The sequence below is a fragment of the Xiphias gladius genome, chromosome 16 (assembly GCF_016859285.1).
Source record: "Xiphias gladius isolate SHS-SW01 ecotype Sanya breed wild chromosome 16, ASM1685928v1, whole genome shotgun sequence".
NCBI lineage: Eukaryota > Metazoa > Chordata > Actinopteri > Istiophoriformes > Xiphiidae > Xiphias > Xiphias gladius.
Genome location: NC_053415.1, coordinates 7,192,839 through 7,212,829, shown reverse-complemented (window position 1 = coordinate 7,212,829; position 19,991 = coordinate 7,192,839). Strand labels below are relative to the sequence as shown.

Below are 19,991 nucleotides of genomic sequence, written 5' to 3'. Positions count from 1 at the left end.
ATGAAAATACCGAACCCAACAGTGCATTACATGGTATTGTTTGCTCCTTCTGAAGTTATTCATCTTTAAAATGGGTCACACATATGGTTAAATCTTTTAAAAGTATAGAAGTCAGCTGGGCACTGTGGTGTTTAGCAAATGTAACTTGTATTAGGTATTATTTTGTGGTGCAGTCGTGATGTGTATGGAGCTACAGTCACTGAACTGAGTCGTGTGAATGGAGACGACCAGATTCTCAGTCTAGTAGGTCTATGAGTCAAACAATGGTTTAAGTGTGCCCTCGTCACTAAGTGTGCCACGTGCAGTTTTTGTGTGAAAGTTGTAACATGGATTTAACTTTTTATACACTCTCCAGCTCAGTTCCTCCCTCCCTACATCTACAAAGTTGTGGCTCACAGAGATTTTTCCATATAGTGATGGTTTATTTATAACTATGTTGGGCTTTTACTTTATGTATCTGGGTTAAATCGCCGTAATTGCAGCTCTAATGCAGAGACAGAAAGAACAAGAGAGCAAATAAGGAACCCAGAAAGAGAGAAAAAGAGAAAGAAAGAGGATTGAGAGAGTCATAGTATATTGAATTGTTCTTTCTTTTTTCTTTCTTTCTTTCTTTTGTTCAACGGTGTCTTTTGCTCTACTGTGCCTAATAACTTCTCTTCCATCTATCACTGGCTAATAACCATCTTTCCATCTTTCCATTTCCCGCTCACTCTCTTTCTCTTTCATGCTCCTCTGGTTTCCGTCCTGCCATTACTATACATCTTCTTCCTCCTTTTCCTTCCTATTTTGCCAGAGTCAGGGGGTCTCAAACATTTCTTAAGACAAAATCAAAGAATGTTATGTTTGGCTGAGTACGACAGCAGGCAGTTCATGCACATTGTCATGTTAAGGCCTGCAATACACAGAAAAAAGACTACAAACTACAGCATTGCTCCGTACACCATCATCACTCCTCTAAATATTTATCATTCATATCAAAATCAAGACATCACGTATTATTTTCAAGGTTGAATGCAGGGCAATTTCTGTCCTTCTGTCTCTTATCTCTATCTCAATCCAAGCTTTGTTCCCCTACTCTATCCCTCCTGCTCCCTCCCTCTTTTACACCCTTCTCCTTCCCTTCTCCTTGCTCAAACATTAAATGGCTGTTGGCAGTGTCACTGAATGATCGTGTGGCAGCCTATTAGTCCACAGAGCAGCTCCTATAGCCTGCTTCTACAGCGCCTTCAAGGCCATCTGAAAACCATCCTTCTTGGTGTGCAGTCCATTGCCCACTCTGAATATGGAACAGCTTTTCATGTGGATGCTTAGCAAGCACAATACAAATGCATCACGTAAACACAATGCAGAAATCTCCTTATACCTGATAATGAAACAATACCTATACACCTGGGCTTGGATTTCAAAAGGTTGAAAAAACACACAAGAATATGTAGAATTCATCCACAGCTAGAGTGCATGTAATCCAGTAAAAAGAGACTCAAAGGAAATACAGTGTAAACTGAAGGGAATGTGAATATGAAGAAGCGGTGGCCGTAAAGCAATAAACTGAACCTTTACTTTGTGTCATTTGTATTCTATAACCTGGCCACAAAAACTCCTCTTCTCTGATTGGCTGGAAAGTGTCTGCTAAAATCATACAGCAGGGTTCCAGTCAACAGTTTAACTCGCATTTCAAAGCAAAATGCAAGGTCTGTTGATCTGGTGACAATATTGATGTTTCGCGCTATGTTAACGGTGAACAGTTAACCCACTGTTTAACAATGGTTAAAGCAAATGCACACAAACTTAAAGGTACCCTTTGGACTTTACAACGTCCTTCCAATGGTTTCACACTGCTCCACTGATCCATAGGTGGCAGTAACACAAACAGTGGGGAAGGAAAGTAGAAGAAGACTGCTAGCAAGTAAACATGGATGTAAACAAAGCAGGTTCAGAAATTGTCTTTGCAAATGTTTTATGAGAAAAGAAATGCATTTTACACATTCATTAGGCATAATGGGATACACACAGTGTGCTTTGGTGAGAAACACTGAATGTAAACAAAATCCTTGTTTACAAGAAAAGGCCGCAAGGCATCTATAACCAAACGCATAATGATTTGACCACAGCCTTTTATTTCTTTGTTGTATCCACGTAAGCATAGAAATTCAGTTTGAGAAAAGAAACGAGAAAAAGCTTGAGAAAGATAACTTGTGTATTACCGCTTATGTTTGGTATTTCACTGGGATTTTTAACAGAAAGTACAACAAAAAAGTGAACATAATATTTCTTTAAAAACTGCAGATGATATTTAATCCCTTAAATATAACATAATACAACATACAACATTAAAACCAGTGACTGGTTTTAATGTTGTGGCTGATTGGTGTACATGGGTGGGTGGTAGTGTCTGTTGCAGGATCACATTGGATTTTTTAAAATTTCATTTTGGCAGATAATCAAAGGAAAAGTTCTCTTTTTATGTTTTTTACCATTTATGAATAATTTATTTGCAAAAAAAGCTTTTCATTTATTTCATCCACTTGGAAATGTACTATCAAGATCCCTACCCACATGTGTGTTCACATGCCTTACTGACCTTCATCACAGAAATGTGATGTCATCTTGTGGTTTCCTGTGTTTGTCCATCACATTTGTCAAAGTTTGTCTGATTATTCCTTTATGCACAGCTGGCTATTTTAAAGCCAGCTGTGTGACACAATAACCTACCTGCTCCTACCTCTTTAAGTGTCATACCTGCTCACTCTCTGAGCCTGATATGTCTGCTAAGGCCTCAAAGACTTGTTCCACTTTCCCAGGTGAATAGCTAGCCAAGAGAGCACAAAACACAGCTTCTCAAGAAAGGTTGAGAGCCACCACAGAGCAGCCATTCTCGACCGAGACATTCAAGAGTCTGTTCAACTGAAAATAGAACAGAGGAGGATCAGTTTTGAACCTTCATCCCTTCTAAATGTTAAAATACTGCTAAAGGTCTCCAGAAGGGCAGAGGATCTTTGTAGTTTTCCTTGGAGAGAGAAAAAAAGGGAGACAGCAGAAAAAAGGGGAGAAATGAGAAAGAGCAACGGCTAGAAAAGAAACAGAATGAAAGATATATACTATGAGTAGATAAAGAGGACTTTGACGTTTATGCTGCTTTATTGGAACCTGTTCACCAGAGGAAAACTCCTAAAAACTATGTACAAGACATTGAACAGCTTGATAGAATCAAATCATCTTTTGACGTTTCCCACATAGCATGTATCAGAACAGATAAAAAAATCAAGGGGGCAAAGAGGGAGAGACATGGTGAGAAAGCACATACACGAGAGGTAAAGAAAGTAGAGGGTAAGGAAACAAGCTTGCCCGGTGTAAAAGATAAAAGATGGAAGATAGTGAGAGAGTGAGAGAGCGAGAGAAACTAGGGCACACGCAGGAGGGAACGGCACACTGGTGTTCTTTAGAGTTGAGCCATCACAACCACTAAATCCCCAATGCTGCCTGCTAGGACTCATCCGGCCTTGTCCCTTGGTACCACCGCACCTTTCAGAGGCTCACTCCACACCTCCATATCCATCTGTCTCTCACTCTCTCTGGTCCCTGTATTGTCTTTCACTTAGTTGTCTCCACGTCAGCGCACAGCCTCTCTGCCTCTCGTTCTTTGTGTGGCGATAGTAGAGGGAACCGTTGCATTCATTTATTCATTTCCTAACCCAGTGCCCCTGACCAGTCCTCTTGAGGCTGCAGTTATGTCTGGTGGAGGGGAGCTTGTCTACACTTCCCTGCACCCATCCCTCCTTTCTCTTGCTCTTCCCTTTTTTTTCTCCCAGTAGCCAGGCTGTCTCCCACGTTTTTAGTGGTTCATATTTTTGTGGTTCGTCGTGTTCTTCTGTTTAATCTCTGTGTTCTCTGTCAAACAATGGTCGCACACACACAATCCCCATTTCTCTACTCTGTGTGGTATTTTTTCGTGCTCCTTTGCACCAGTTTCACTTGCAGAAAATGAAAGTTATGAACAAGCAACCGGAATGCCTTTCACACTTTAAAGGTTATCCATCTCCTTGGAGCTGTGTTCACTCAGTAAGCATTTCTATTAGACTTTCACTACAGTTGAATATGAAGAACTTGTGAGAACCTAAAACACTTCTGATATTTTAAAAGATCTTTTACAAATGCTCATATCTCCCTGATGTAGTTTGCTTAAAAAGTCCCTTTCTTTGTTTCTAAGTGAGGATGCAAGGAGCTGCATCACTTAAAAAAAAAAGGTCTGTGCTTCATCAGCATGTCAGGGGCTAGACGAAAGGTTTGAATAGATGACATTGTGACCTGAAACTCATGCTTAAGCAGGATGACAAAACCCCATTTCCTTTTGCACTCCAAACAGTACTGTGCATGTCAGACAACAAAATGTGTTTTAAATCCCTCCATCCTTTCACAGCATCAGAGGTATCACTAGGGTTCAGCACATTGTAGTCTGAAAAACCTCCAAAATGCATCACTAGACAGAGTCCAGGAGAAAAAAAATTTCGCTTCAGACCTGAGGTTGCCAGGTTGCCAAGTAGAATAAATGCATATTTATCACCAGAAAGAGAACATCAAAGCACTAGAAGACTTAGTGTGGACATCAGACTGGACATATCAGACACCTCCAGCTAAAACACTAGTTCTGCGATAAAAGCTCTGAGAGTGAATGTGAATAAAGGACGGGAATCTGCATTCTGCCCTCTTCGATGCCTTAATACTTAATGAGATATTGACGACTTTATTTTAGACTGATGAATTCTCAGACTACAATACGTCCTTGTGTTAGTGTAACAGTATACACACACCTAGGCATTGTTAATCACGTGTGTTAATGAAACGGTGGCTGGGGCAGAGTGTGAAAAAGTTGTCCTGTTTACCTTCAGGCAATCAGTCTTATTGCCACACAAATTGCTGGGAGTCTTGAGAGTTTGAGCTTGCTCACGATGGAAAGTACGAAAATTTCAAGTCTGGATTAACTGGCCGTTTCAGCGCAGGAACAACAGTTAATCAACCACAGTGTTGAATCGTCAGCTCTGCGAATTAGCAGAAACTACATGACTGTGACTGAGAGGACAAGTCTAAAGCAGAGCATCGTGTGGTTTACTGTGAGGCTGCAGAGTTTGTTATCCTCCTTTGTGAATAAGGCCTCTACCTGAAAGTAAAAGAATAAAGTTTCACAGCATCTGTTCTGTTTCGGCTTCATTTTCAGGAAGAAGTGCGTCTTCCATGCTCCTTCACTGTTTCACTTGTGGTTACCAGTAGTGCTTTTAATTGCCCTTACCACTTCTCAGCATTTAAAATCAATTGCCACGATTCATCCGGCTGCTTTTCTGAACAGTTGACCTTCATCGTGGGGGCGTGCGTAAGACGCACATGCTCTCTGTCGTCATACCACTCAAAAGATGTTTGTGATCTTTTTATAATATGCTTATTTCAGATTAGTGACACATTACATGTGCAAAGATGACATTCAGTTTTCCTTACTTTCATAACTGAATAAAAACTCTTGTTTTAATATAATGAAACACATGGACACACTCAGAGAGTCCTGAAAATGTGACCTTAATGCACTGCTATTCATAGAATCCATCACCTAAGTGTTTTTTCAACAGTGTTTTTTCATGTGCTATTTTGTGAGTTACATACACATTCGTTACTTGCATCCTGTCCAGTCTCTGCTCTTCAAATAAATCTTACTACATTCAAATCATTCTTAGCATTTGAAATAAATAAATCTTGTGGTAAAAAACTTCAGTCTAACAAATATCTGCAGATATATAAGTTGAAAGTTTCATTTGAATTTACATCTAAATGCAGCATTTGTGACATTTAACCTCAAATATGTAAAAAATATAAATACAAATTATAGAAACCGCTTTTTACCTGAGTAGAACAATGTAGCTCAAACCTTCTGCATCTTTGCCAGTCCCACATTGTAAAAGATTTGTTTGTAAAACAACTCAGTACATGTTTGCTCAAATACAAACATTTAGATGAGAACATCTCCTCTGAGTCAACAGGGAAGTGAGAAATAAAGTGACACTCATTCGGTCCACTTACTACTGAACAGCGCAATATTCCAACAAAGTTACTCTATGACACTGTAGGACATGTTGCGTGTCCATAAATTAGTGTTTTAAATGCTTACTGAAAGCTGCCACGGCCAGTATGAGTGTGACCACAATGGAGGTCCAGGAGACCCAGAGTGCCTTCTTCCTGTAGCTCTGGGCCTCATGGGGCTTCAGCCGCATGCTGCTCTCGAGGAGACCTGCAGTGAGACACGTAAACACTGTTACAAGGACAATTCCTTCTTTCTTTTTGTTTGGGTTTGCAGTGCTCATTTTAGGGGAATGCTTTATCAACTGATCATATCAGACAGCTTGATGTAGCATCAGTGGTTATTTAAGCATCTACAAGACTAAAATAGGAACAACACTCTCTTCAGTCTTGAATAATCAGTACTTGGTTCATTGAAAACAGGTTGAAGGTATAAAGCTTGTGTATTCATCTTAGAGTCGCCTGGCGCATTGCTGTAAGAAACACTGAGCTAAAAATGATGTTGTCCACTCCAAAAGTTGTTTCAATTCAGCATTTTGAATGAGTAATTATTATCTGCCTTCTGGATCAATTCCACACAAATGTTTGACAAGCCAATGAGGCTAATGGCAGTGTAATATAGTGTCATTCGAAACAATGAAAAACATACAAAGCTGACCAAAAAAGCACATTATGGCTTTAATAAATTGCCCTGATGTTTTCCAAGAGACTCCCTTGTTTGTGCATTTTATAACATTTAGCTCAAAAGTAAATTTTCAAAATGTTTTTTTTTTTTTTTCCAGTGTGAAAACTTCTAAAACTAGCAAGTTTGCCAACTGCTCCAGTCTAACCATTTAGGGAAATTCTCTTGGTTTTCCCCTGTTAGGAGGTCAGAGGTCAGGTTCTCCTCAATAAATGCTCTTTGAACCATCTGTTCATAGAAAGGTTTTTTTTAGTGTAGCAGGCGGTTTTGATGAATCCGCTATGAGAGGTCCAGCAGCCTTATCAGTGGGTCATTTTTACTGCTTTGTACATCAATGGAACTGTTTCTTCCACCATCCATGCATCCTTCCTCTTAGATAATCCTCATCACCTTCAAAAAGAGCACCGGGGGCGTAGGGGATTTACACTGAGGGACACAAAACACTGTGTAATGCCTGGGGACCCTTGTTATCCTGTAGATTACAGTTCACGGGTGAAGCATAGCACAGGGGCAGCCTCTCAAGTTTAACTTTACTGACCTTCGCAGACTTACAGACTCTACACCTGTATCACTCCACCATGCAGAAAACTCACAGCTACAGAATACTTTTTAGTAAAGTCATACTTGCTTGTTAGGACCATCAAAGTCTGCCTTTGTTAACCAACGTAAAAGGTTTTCAAGGCACAATACACTTCTATCTTCTAACAGAATAAACAAAGACAAAGTCATATAATTCACATAAATTTCCTAATGGCTCAAACCCCTGTTTCTGTTTGAGAAGTCTTTGCCTGAAGTCACAGACAGGACAGCCCAGAGTCTGAACTGCCTGAAGCTGTTCTGTTATCGTGAAATGTGAGGCTAGCTCTGCAGATTCATGAAATATTTATAAGCCTCAACTTTTACATCCAAAAGAGCTTTTAATGCAATCAGTTGTCATCCTATCCAGAAATTTGGCTCGGGGACTTTCATAGTCACCCATGTGTCCTTTTTGGACTGCTAGCTTGGCCACAAAAACAGTCAATGGGAACTATTGAAAGGAAAAACTCTTTTAGGTTTAAATCTCTTTTAATATTTTAACCTAATTTGCATCCAAAACATTTGATTTAGTAGGTTCAAAGCTTAAAAGAGCTTTGAATCTACTAAACCAAATGTTTTGGATGCAAATCAGTAATCATATTTGGAAATTACTTGAATATTTTAATTTAGGTTTAGGCTTTTATATATAAAGAAAGGCATTTATCTTTATATTTTATCTGTATCTGTAATTTTTATTGAGGAAAAATAATTTGTTCAAGCGTTTTGAGACACAGAAAAAACCAAAAGATGTAACTTACAAACTCAAAACTATCATTTTAAATTGTAGCACGACTGTGGGCTAAGAGGGTGTGTGTGTGTGTGCGTGTGTATGTGTGTGTGTGTGTGTGTGTGCGGGACACAGAGAGGGAATCATTCCAGAAACAGCTGCTAATAGGGAGCTGATAAAGTCACATGATTGTTTATTGGATAAAAACCCCTCTATACTGCTTCTAACAGAACTCAACTGATGACCGAGTCAATTTTCAGAAATGCAAAATCAGAAAATTTTAGTATTGCACTTCCATAAATTCAGGTGACCCACAAAAGATTCAGGGACGATTTTAAGAGAACAGTACAAATCAATGCAGTCCTTAGTCCCTTGTCTGGGTCAAGCTCCACAAATTCTAGATCCTACATATCCTATAATGCAACCTATGGCTCTCCCTTCCTGGTAAATAACCTCGTCTTTCATATTCCACACGTCCAATTTATATTGCAGGTGTTTTGTTGAGAATTTGGTCCTAACAAAGGAGTTCTCTCCATGTTTGAAAATTCCCCTCAATTTCAACAAATTCTTGGAGAAAAGCTTGTTGCTGGGAGCACATCACAGTGCCCTTTGTCTGAGTTCATTTTGTACTTCTAAAAAGCAATGGTGTAATTATACCAAGCCTGTCACCTTTATTTGACTCTTTTTTCTTCTTCTTTTTTTTTTTTTTACATTTCCACATTTCCCTCAGAGTCTGACTGGCCAGTTCACTCTGCCTGCAGTTCTTGATCTTGCTAAAACTCCCACTGACTGGGGTGGGTGTAGATAGAAGGAGAGAGTACAGACAGAGCATCCAGAGGGAGATAGTGCTGCTACTAGAATACAATCCCTCACCAGCTTCCCACCAACTTTTTCTTTTTAAAGAAAGCCAGGCACTTGCACTCCAAGCAATACACAATTGCAGCTGACTTTAGTTTAGTTCAGGCAAGTTGTATCTGCAACTGTCAGAAACTTTTCATATCCAAGTGCATGCCAAAAGCTAAAAAGTTAGGTGCCCGGGGCACCTTATGAGGCTGTTATGATGCATCTGTAAAAAAATATACTAATTAAATGCCAGTTTGCATTTAATTCGTTGAGAAATCTGGTAGCTAGTAGCCTTTACTTCAGCCTGAAATCTTCAGTATTGTTTATTATTAGCTGTTTTGTATCCATAATTTATTACATTCAGTGTCCTTCTCATGTCGGATAATTAAAACATGTAAATTTGTTGACAGGAAGAAAACATTGGAAACAGACTGTTTTGATCATTGCGGGAAGGCCTAAGTCTGGGCAAGGGCAAGATCAATTTGCTGCATTATCGGCAAATTAAGTCAACTGTCACACTGTGCAACACACTGTGTGTGTGTGTGTGTGTGTGTGTGTGTGTGTGTGTGTGTGTGTGTGTGTGTGGTGGAGGGGGGGCAATGTAAATCAATCAAAGTGTGTGTTTGTCATCCCTCTTAGAAAAATGTGTATATACTGTACATGTGTGTGTATTTTATGTGTGCTATGTATAAGGGGGCATTCACATGGACCAACATGTAGAGCTACAATGCCATGCTCCCAGTCATGTTTGTTGTATAAACAACAATAATGAATCATGTTATAAATCATATATTTGACATTTTTCTTGAGTGCAAAACACAGGTCTTATAACCAGTGACTGGACATGCTCTGACAACACTGAACAGGCCTCTAGGAGCCAGAGTGATTTATTATTGGTATTAGCATGGTTTCCAGCCCAGTAAATGCAAGATCACTAGTAAGTGAAGATTCGAGTGAATGGAATTTTACAAGAAACACTCACAACACAATGCAGGTGGCCACTACTGAAATGTTGATCATACTATCCAAGATTACCTTATTTTATATAGCACAAATCAAGTTGCATGTAAATTGACAACTAGAAGCTACTCAAAAACTTTTTAGAGTAAAGCCAAATTGGCTAAAATGGCTAACCAGCTTGTGTGCGTATGTCTATGTCTGTGTCTGTGCGTGTGTGTGTGTGTGTGTGTGTGTGTGTGTGTGTGTGTGTGTGTGTGTGTGTGTGTGTGTGTGTGTGTGTGTGTGTGTGTGTGTGTGTCTGTGTGGAAGAGGGAGGAAGTGAGACAGCATGGCTAAATCACTTTGCTCACATGATCTCTGGCTGAGGGATCAGACAGAAGGCATGTGCTCAACATCTCCCCGTACAGCTCTCCGTGACACACGCACAGGATTGTGTGGGTGGGTGTGAGTGTGTGTCTCACTTGACACTTGTCTCTGTCATCGCAATTCTTTAAAAAAAAAAAAAAAAAAGTAACATCAGGCACCTTGCTCAAAAGGCTGATTGCCCTCCTCCAGTACACATTTGCAAGAGGAAACACATGACTGCTATAATACTCGTGGGAGGAGTGTGGCCTGAGAGAGATGAATAATTACTTTCTTAAATAATCCTAACGCCTGCTCTTAACCTTTACTACTGTACATGTCTTACTGTACTTCCATCAGACATCACCATGCCTTGTAATGTATTATTATCTTAGCAGGATAGGAAAAAGTCACTGGCATGGATAACCCTGATCAAAAGACTGCAGAGGTTTTCTAACAGCATTGGCAGGGGCATTTATGTAAATAGGAGAGAGACGAGGAATGCAGGGGAAGGAGGTAGACAGGGAGAGTGTGAATGTTTGAAATATAGTGTGCTGACATGTTTGTGCGTGATGTGTGCCACTGTTTGTTTAAACCTTGCTTTTGCTTGAAATATTTAAATTGCTTGACTGTTAAAGTCAAGTTTCCTGCTCGATGCCTGCTCATGTAGCTTTTGATATCTCCGTGAGATGAACTCATTCCCAGTCAAGGTAGTGGCCTTTATTTACATCGGCTCACCTGACATCACAAAGCAAAGTAACAAAACTGATTACATACATTTAAAGGGGTGCTCCACCAATTTTCACATAAACATCACATTACCAGTTATGGTCAGTACTACTGAGCTTGTTAAAACCCTTGAATAATGACGTCTATGGTTCTAGAGGAGTTCTGTTCAAATCTGAGAAAATAACTCTGCCGATGTCATAGGGATGTCGTCAGGGTTGTCTTGGTTTGAGTGTGGAGACAGGCAGCAGGCAGAGAGGGTCTACTGAGAGATGCTATTGAGTTGCATTGGCTCCATGTAGGATCCAGTGCTTTTGAATCTTGACCCCTGCGAGGGACTAAAAGTCAGTGTATCTCGGCCTCTACTGCTTTGGTTTTAACCATTTCCACCATCTGTCTCGCACAAGCTCCCCAGAATTCTGACCCTGAATCACTGGAGTACTCCCTTACAGGATCAGTCTTCTTCTCAAGTGATACAATCTCTCAACGGACCACTTTCTTCAAGCAATTTAAGGAATGAGAATCTCGGTGACACATTAAAGAAAGCAGACAAAAAGGATGAATGCATTGTTTTTCTAAAACCCTTCATTCTGACCTTATATTTATCTTTTCTTGAGTAGGTGGATAGGTTGGTTCCAGCTCTTAGAAATTAGCCAAATCCAGTCAGCATACTAGTAGCTGTCATGACACTAAATACAATAACCGTTTCTGTTTACTCATCCCATGCTCAAACATATTACTTTCATTAGTAGGCTACAGAAAGCTACACGGTTTAACAAACATGTCAGTTATTCCTTTGCAATCAGACCCACTAAACATAAATTACATTCAATAAACCAAGCGAATGCCTATATAAACAGAGCAACAGGCTTAGGATTCATTGTATAACCGAGGCCCTCTTATTATCCACTAAGGAATGTTTTGTTTCAAGGATTTGATGCATATTAGGTGATGAATTGGATTATAGTAGTAGAAAAATCACAGAAACGCACACACACCCACACACACACACACACACACACATGTGCTTAAGCAAATGTAAATGCAGACTTAAGGGTTTGTGAGGCATACACGTGATTAGTATTAGAATCTAGCTTTAATGCAGACTGAGTCTGTGTGGCTCTGGGTGCACGTTGAATTCCCACGGTCAACTTTGTCCCCTGAGGCAATGTAATGTCTAAAACTGAAAGAAAATATAATGAATGAAGGAATGGATGAAGGAATGGATCAATGAATGCCTTTAAGGACTAGAGGCAACAATATCATCATTTTACGAATGATTTAAACTTTTGCTTTACTCTAATCTGAATCCTGCTGATGTGGGTTTATGATAAATTATTCAGGTAATAGCGGACTAAAAATACCTCACAAAAAAAAAGCCTTTCCATCTCCACCCAACACTCACACGTTCACATCCGTGAGTTTCACAAACCACGTCCAAACATGACCGAGATAGATGAAGTTACCTTCTCCCTCCACGCTGTCTGTGATTTTCATCTCCTGGCCCGTGGTGAACGGCTCGGGCTGGCCGGGGGGTTTGGCTTGCTGGTGATGGTTGTTGGCGAAGCCATCCGGGGCGCACTGGCCGTTCCGCACCGCGGCCGGGCAGGGATCCACAATAGTCGGGTCTGGGACAGGGTAGGACTCTTGGGTCGCCGGGTCTGTCATCGTTGCTGCAGTTGGTGTTTGTGTTTTCAGGCTCGGTGGCAGGGGAAGGTGAAGATAAAGGGAAAAAAAAAGGATTCACACCGGTTCGCTAAGTGCAGCAGCCATCCAGCGCGTCCGATGCCACCGGTGTCGACTCAGCTGCGCAGGGGAGGACGATAAGAGATGGCGATTGGAAGAGGATGAGGGATAAAGGTTTTATCTCCCCGGTAAAACTACTCCCTCTGTGGGAACTCAACACTGCGAGGAAGAGCTCTGCGGCCTGGGTGTAAGATACTGAGTCCGGCTCAGCCGGTTGGAGACACTTTAGGGTTAGATGCGGCGATGCGATAGATCGCTGAGATCTGCTGTGGGTCTGGCAGGCGGTGCCAGCAAGTTTTTTTCTCCTCCTCCCTCCCTCCCTCTCTCCTCCTCTCGGAACTCAGCACTTACAGACCGCTGCTACGCGAAATAGCCCGCTCACTGACATCTGCCCCGCTTCAAAAGTTTTCCACACATGAGCTTTCATTTAAACTTTGGTGGACCTCACAGAGTTGTTGTATATCAAGCAACATATAAAGTCAAAGCTAATAGTTACATCATTTCTACCGACGACTCTATAATAATGTCACATGGTTACTGTTATCAGTTTATTTATCCAATAATCGGTTGTACATCTTTCCGGTGAATTTCGCCCTCATAAGCCGGAGGCGCCCGATTGATTCCTCGGTTACTGAATCCAGAGAAATGAACCGCCTTGACCCTCAACGAGTTCGTCGCTAGGGGGGCCACGGTACTGGTCGCCGCTGAGGCATCAGCCTGGCGGAAGCCTCCTCGCGACCTCTTCTCACCTGCTCAGTGAGGGCTGTGTGGGGGGGGGCGCCAAAACGCAGGGCTGTTAGCAGGTGAGAAGAGGTCGCGAGGAGGCTTCCGCCCGGCTGATGCTTCAGCGGGCTCGGCGTAACGCGGCTAGCGTGCGTGTGGCGCGCGTGTGGTGGTGAGTAAATAATGAAGTTCGAGGCAATCCCGCTTCGTGGTTCATAATGTCGGATATTAGGTGGGCAGCCCTACTACTGGTCACTGCCCTGCCTGTCTCATGGGAGAGGTAATAAGTGACGAGGGGGTGTCCCAGCACGCGTTCACCTGCCGGTCATTGGTCTCAGGCTGAGGGCGGGGAGGGCCATTCGCGCATTTATTGCAAGAAACCTCCTGCAGCCGAGCGCTCGAGTTTTCCCCCCGAGGGTAATCACAAGGATGAAGGTTGATATTCACAATCATATTTTACCAAAGGAGTGGCCCGATTTGAAGCAGGTAGGCGCTGCGAGTTCACGAGGTTTTTTTTTGTAACGGCCCCGGTGCCTTGACCTTGAGCCTTGAGTGCACACAGCGTGTGGGCCAGGTCTCATTTTGTGTGGTTCAGTGGGTTTAAAAAACACATCAGTTCTGTGTCAGGAAGAGCTTCTCCTTGAATTCAGTGCTACTACATGCCAGTGAAATAAAATGTAGGCTACAGACATTTCCCACTGGAGTCTAACTGCTCACTCCATAAGTCTGTGTTCTCTATGGATGGTTAAACTTTAATCAATAGTTGGCACCAGCCTTGCTCTATCTGATCCTGCTCTCGTGTCTTTGTCACCGTGGAGGCCTGGCTGTAGCTAATGATTTCCTACATGTTGTACTGGACAGGAGACGTGGCCTGCAGATTGGTGTCTTCGTGCTCCTTACAGTGACTTCACTTACTTACTTTAGTTTTACACACATTAGGCAAAACTAATTTTTCTAATGTTCAGTTTGTGTTGTAATTGTTTTAGAGACAATGCAATACAGTTTAACAGCACCACAAACTACATCCATCCATATATATATATATTAACTATGACATTACTTGTGTTTGGGGTTGATCAGACCCCAGAGAGGACAAAATGAAATCCAAATACACTTACTTAGGATTTGGCTAAAAAGCACTGGCAACATCAATCGCAGGTATAAAGCATAACAAATTCCATTTATTAACCATATTTTAAAGCTGGGGTCTCTAAAAACCCAAACAGAGCTAATGCACCTCCACTGTAGCAGACCTCTGAAACATGCCATCGGGTCAAAATCATGTTTATATGAAGGGAAAATAAAATGATGAAAAAAGTTATGAAGCATCCAGGCAATAAAGCAATTGAAGTATGTTTTTAGAGCTGTTAAAGAGGGCCTGGGGTCTCAGGCCCTTAACCAGAACATTGAGGTTAACTTCTCATCAACTGTACCGTTGAACTGTTTTACATGTATTCCTTTGAAAGCAAGCTGTCATTGAAATAGCCACTGCAAGACATAGACATCACACCTTTAAAAGTTAAAGGGTGCAAAACCAACTTTGCATTTTGAAAAGCTGAAGCTGCTCTATGGCATCTACTAAGTACACACTTGTGCTGATCTGCAGGGATATAAAATGGGGCTTTACTGGCTGTATTGCTCACGTAGATGATTTGTGGCTTCATCTGTATGCAAAAGAGTCATCAGCCTCAGATGGCATTCACTCTGAGTTATTCGGGGCATCGGAGTGGATAGTCCTCTAGGATGAAGATTAAACCCTTGCAGATGGGATAGCACAGTCAATACAGGCTTTTTTAGCTAGGTGCATGGGGGATACCAAACCAGGCCCTTGTTTATACAGAGATTTTAGATCAAAATTAAATACACCAGACATGTAGTCGAAAGCATGGTGTATATATGTTTTTTAGTATGTGATTATGTGATTTAAAAACTGCACAATTATTAATCGTGTTTTTCAGAGGTATGGATATGATGGGTTTGTCCAGCTTCACCATCACTGCAAGGTGAGTCTCTCTGCCTCTCTCTCTCTCTCTATATATATATATATATATATATAAAGAGAGAGAGAGAGAGAGAGATTTTTTTTAATGCATATATAGAAAGGGCACAGGCACAGGGGCACTTATGCAATTGTACTGCATATGCTGGGCACACAGCAGGTTCTTCCTGGCTGCACCCCACCCCATGGACCTGTCAGGCTGGTCCTGGCTATGTGAGCAGCTGCAGCATGGTGCATTCAACATGGTGCCACTGCATCAGGAGAGAGAATCACTTCAAACACAGCCGCAACACAACAGAACACAGAGCAGCCTGGCAAATGTGTAGCCAGTGCAACTTTTTGCAGCAGACATTGGTCAAACTTTTGGCGTCAGCTCATCGCATGCGTGGACGAATGGTTGAATGTGTCACATTGTTGCATACAGACATAAGCTGTGTCTGGTGATAAACATCTGTTTAGGTCCCTTCCTATAAACCTGATGTCAATGCTAAAACCAAGATCTGAGACGACTCAAATCCACATTGGAACATACAGTAAGTTTAGATTCATCCAAGATAAGGGATTTTTAATTACAGCCATTTACAGGGGGAATAAACTAGCCAATATTGTTTGTGTATTTAGGTCTGCGATTAAATATACAAGAAAAACATACTGAAGACATTTTTCTGTTATACAATTTTAATGTCAAGTGTTTACATGTAATAGTATGTGTACCATGAAAGTATGACTCAGCTGTCTGCTGCCATCATGTGGTTGTATTTTGAAATGTTATGAGATCCAAAAGTCATATAACCTCATGAGCTTGAAAATTGTAAACTTAATGAGTGACATGACCAAAAGCAAGGACAACCAATCTGCCAAAGTGTCCAGACTGTACAACGGAGAGACATGTTAAAACATGTTGATTTTAGTCATATCAGTCATTAGAGGTGTGACTGGTGTTAATGCTGTGTTCCAGGGTGAAGCAGAGATGATGAAGGATGGGAAGCTGTTCCGAGTGATTCAAGAAAACTGCTGGGATGCAAATGCACGCATAAGAGACATGGATCGACATGGTATTTGCACAGACACGAAAGACGCAGACAAGTGTTACAGCTTGTCATTTTACTGATGACAAAAAAACGATGTTTCCGTTCATGATATTCAGGTGTGACAGTTCAAGCCCTGTCTACTGTTCCTGTGATGTTCAGCTACTGGGTGAGTGCACGCAATGCAGCTGCAGTGCTATGTTTTATTGTTGCATGATTAAGTCCTGAAACTACAGAGAGTTGCTTATGGTGCCCTAACTTATTGTGAGCTGCATCTACTCACTCCGGTTAAAAAAAAAGAGCACATTAAATTTTAGATTTTTTGTGCACTACCATAGTGGCTTACATGCTTAACTGTCTTTGTTCTTCTTCAGTCACAGAAGCATTAACACTAAAGTGAAGCATGTATTGTAGGATTAAAATGCATTTCAGCTTTCACAGATATATGAATCTGTTTTGATTTCAATTTTGAATTACAGGCCAAACCTTATGACACGCTGGATCTCTGCGTCATTTTAAATGACAATTTGGCCCAGACAGTGCGTAGCCATCCCAAGAGGTTTGTGGGACTGGGAACGCTGCCCATGCAAGCTCCTGACTTGGCCGTCCTAGAGATGAGGCGCTGCGTGAAGGAGCTGGGCTTCCCTGGGGTGCAGATTGGCTCACATATCAACAACTGGGACCTCAGTGCTTCTGAACTCTATCCTTTCTTTGCTGTGAGACATTGCATATTATAGTATACTGTATTCCTATATTATAACATAATGTTCATGGAGATAGTAGTTGCAAATGTGCCTATGTTTACAATCCACTGGTTGGACTAATGACCAAAGTGACATTGTTCTGTACTCATAGGTCAAGTTCTTATTCATGGAGAAATGCTGATCTCGCATTGTGTCCTCTCCACAGGCAGCTGAGGAGCTGGGCTGCTCCATATTTGTCCACCCATGGGACATGCAGACAGATGGGAGGATGGCTAAGTATTGGCTGCCCTGGCTGGTGGGTAAGGGAGATGGAATAGGAGCAGTAGATATTGAATATCCCCCCTGGTCTATATTTCATAGAAAGTCAAAACACTTTTCTTGCTTTTCTTTTTGTCTGAAATGACTGAAATTGATCCGTGTTTAATTCTCTCTGCATAACAAACCGAAAACAACAGCAAAAACACAGCACTTACATTATACCTACTATTTCCTAGAAACATTGATGAAGTCATCAAAACCAAATCATTGTATTTCCTCATGTTTTTCAAAATGGTGCTGATTTTCTTTGCGTATTTTAGCTTTTACATCACATTTGATTCATTGTGATTGTGGCCAATGCTCCATTTTGTTTGCTAGTTAGTATACTAACCCGTAATATACTGTCTTACAATAACGAGCCATTTAATTAGATTGTGAAAAGAGAATTTACATGGTGTTGTCTTTTCTATCACAAAGGCATGCCCTCAGAGACGACCATAGCTGTGTGCTCGATGATATTTGGTGGTGTCTTTGAGAGATTTCCTAAACTGAAAGTCTGCTTTGCTCATGGAGGTACAGAAGAGATCAGATGTTGCCTATGCATTTTAAATATAATACATTAACGTCACAACAGAATAATATAAGCACTACGGCGCTAATTTCAAAGCATTCTTACTTCATGCTCAGTTTAAGGTGCAATAAGCCTCTCTGCGTTGTTGTTGGACCTTAAATATATTTTGTGCAACTGGTTATAGGTGGCTCTTTCCCATTCACCGTTGGCAGAATTGAACATGGCCACTCAGTCCGCCCTGATCTGTGTGCAGTCGACAACAAGATCAGTCCACGGAAATACCTCGGTTCTTTCTACACTGACTCCCTAGTTCATGATCCCACCTCCCTGAAGCTCCTCATTGATGTCATTGGAAAAGTGAGCCTCATTCATTCAACCCACGCCATGTGTTCTTGGTGGTCAGAGAGGCCTCATACACTGCAAAGACACTAAGGGAGTTTTGCAATTTAGAGCATGGACAGTGAGCGAGTAGTTATTTATTTAACACCACTTTAACCTTGGATAACAAAACTGTACCAGGGTTTATTAAGGTTGTACGGTGCCCCTCTGATGTGTGGAGGCACTCTGATCCTTTACAATGGTTCTACTGAAGACAAGAAACTATTCCTGCTTTCATCACTTTGACAGAAATACTGTTGATGTGCTCAACATTGCGATAGTTTTTTTAAGTTCACTTGTATGTGTCCTCTTTCAGGATAAAGTGATGCTGGGAACAGATTATCCATTTCCGCTGGGTGAGCTGCAGCCTGGATCACTGATTGAGTCAATGGATGAGTTTGATGAAACACTAAAGGTAACAATATATCCGTTTCTTTATGTAGAAAATGCAGATCACTACCGCTGTCAGGAATTGACTCTATAACACATAGCCAGGTAGACAAGGATTGTCTGGGACACGGTGCAGTTAGTCGTCCAAAGATTTTGATGTAGGGAAATGTCTTTAATCCTGCCAGCTTTCAAAAGTAAACTGTGTCAATTAATGCATGACTGAGTTTTAAAATATTAAAGTACTATATCCAGTATTCAATCTGATGTACATCCCTTTGTTTTGCAGGATAAATTGCTTGCTGGTAATGCGCTGGAATTTTTGGGACTGAGACGAGAGCAATTTGAGTAACATAAAAGTCGGATATACAACTGCTGCACCCAGTGATTCAGTGCAAAGGCTTTATTCAGATATGCATATTTTGAGGATTCAAAATATCATGTAGTTTGTATAGTTGATATAACCAATGTCATTGTGTTTGATATAATAAGGTAAATAAATATTTTAATGTCAGTATTGCTTTTGAGAAGGGAGAATGGAAGCTGTTATTACATTACATTATTAAATTACACTTGTGTTTTAAAATTCGATTTTATATTGTAGTGGTAAATATAATGTTTTTTTCATCTCCGTAAGAAGTCGTGTCAGTCACTGGCCTAGAGACATTTTATAAGCTGTAAATGCCCATCAGGCTGCCAGTCACAACGCCATCTTATTGAACAACTGGGTTATTAAAACAGACCATTTCTTTATTTTAAACTTGATGAGACTAATCCCAACAGTCCTCTCCTATTAATGTTATCCCTCACTTCTCACCAATCAATATACTCAAATTGCTAAGAATAAATAAATGATTAAATAAATAAAAGGTGCAGTGATGTGTGCTCTACTTCAAAGAAGGGGTTATGCAATGATTCTTCTTAATGCTCTCTCTGGCTAAAATTAACTTAGCATCGTATGTTTCTTGTCTAGTGAAGATAAATGAAAGCTATAACATCAAGCATCCAGTTGAGGACTTTGTGTAGAAAAGATGTATCTTTGAAGCTATATCCTTTGCTGCTAAAGTGACATCTAGAATCTTTTTTTTTTTTTTTTTTTTGCCAGCTTCCTTAATATACACGATATTGATACTGATTACTCTTATTTAAGTTGTGTGGTCTCTGATGAAGTCAGTCATTTATTATTTTTGGTTAATTGGCCATGCATATTCATTCTCGCTGAAGGAATTGACCTAAAGTAAGTGCAGAGTAGTTCAAATGTGAATAAATAAATAAAAATGA

At 40.8% G+C, this 19,991-nt stretch overlaps 2 protein-coding genes across 3 annotated transcripts in view; one reads left to right on the top strand and one right to left on the bottom strand.

Annotated features, from left to right (window-relative positions):
• LOC120801197 (transmembrane protein 163-like) overlaps positions 1-12,888 on the bottom strand; it is a 62,203-nt gene extending 49,315 nt beyond the window's left edge. The window contains exons 1-2 of the mRNA XM_040147830.1: positions 12,383-12,888; positions 6,152-6,271 (exon numbers count right to left, since the gene is read on the bottom strand). Coding sequence (XP_040003764.1) covers positions 6,152-6,271; positions 12,383-12,584 — 322 coding nt within the window. The 5' untranslated portion in view covers positions 12,585-12,888. The remainder of the gene's footprint in view (positions 1-6,151; positions 6,272-12,382) is intronic.
• A 793-nt stretch (positions 12,889-13,681) lies between these two features.
• On the top strand, positions 13,682-19,981 carry acmsd (aminocarboxymuconate semialdehyde decarboxylase). 2 transcript variants are annotated; one of them, XM_040147828.1, is made up of 10 exons: positions 13,682-13,871; positions 15,344-15,388; positions 16,343-16,439; positions 16,532-16,581; positions 16,892-17,128; positions 17,322-17,415; positions 17,852-17,947; positions 18,130-18,302; positions 18,640-18,738; positions 19,000-19,981. In XM_040147828.1, exons 1-10 carry the CDS (start codon positions 13,815-13,817, stop codon positions 19,060-19,062), a joined length of 1,011 nt encoding a protein of 336 aa, XP_040003762.1. In that variant the 5' UTR covers positions 13,682-13,814; the 3' UTR covers positions 19,063-19,981. The 2 variants fall into 2 exon arrangements, with proteins under 2 accessions (XP_040003762.1, XP_040003763.1); XM_040147829.1 differs by lacking the exons at positions 13,682-13,871; positions 15,344-15,388 and adding an exon at positions 15,596-15,917.
• The last annotated feature ends 10 nt before the right edge of the window (positions 19,982-19,991 follow it).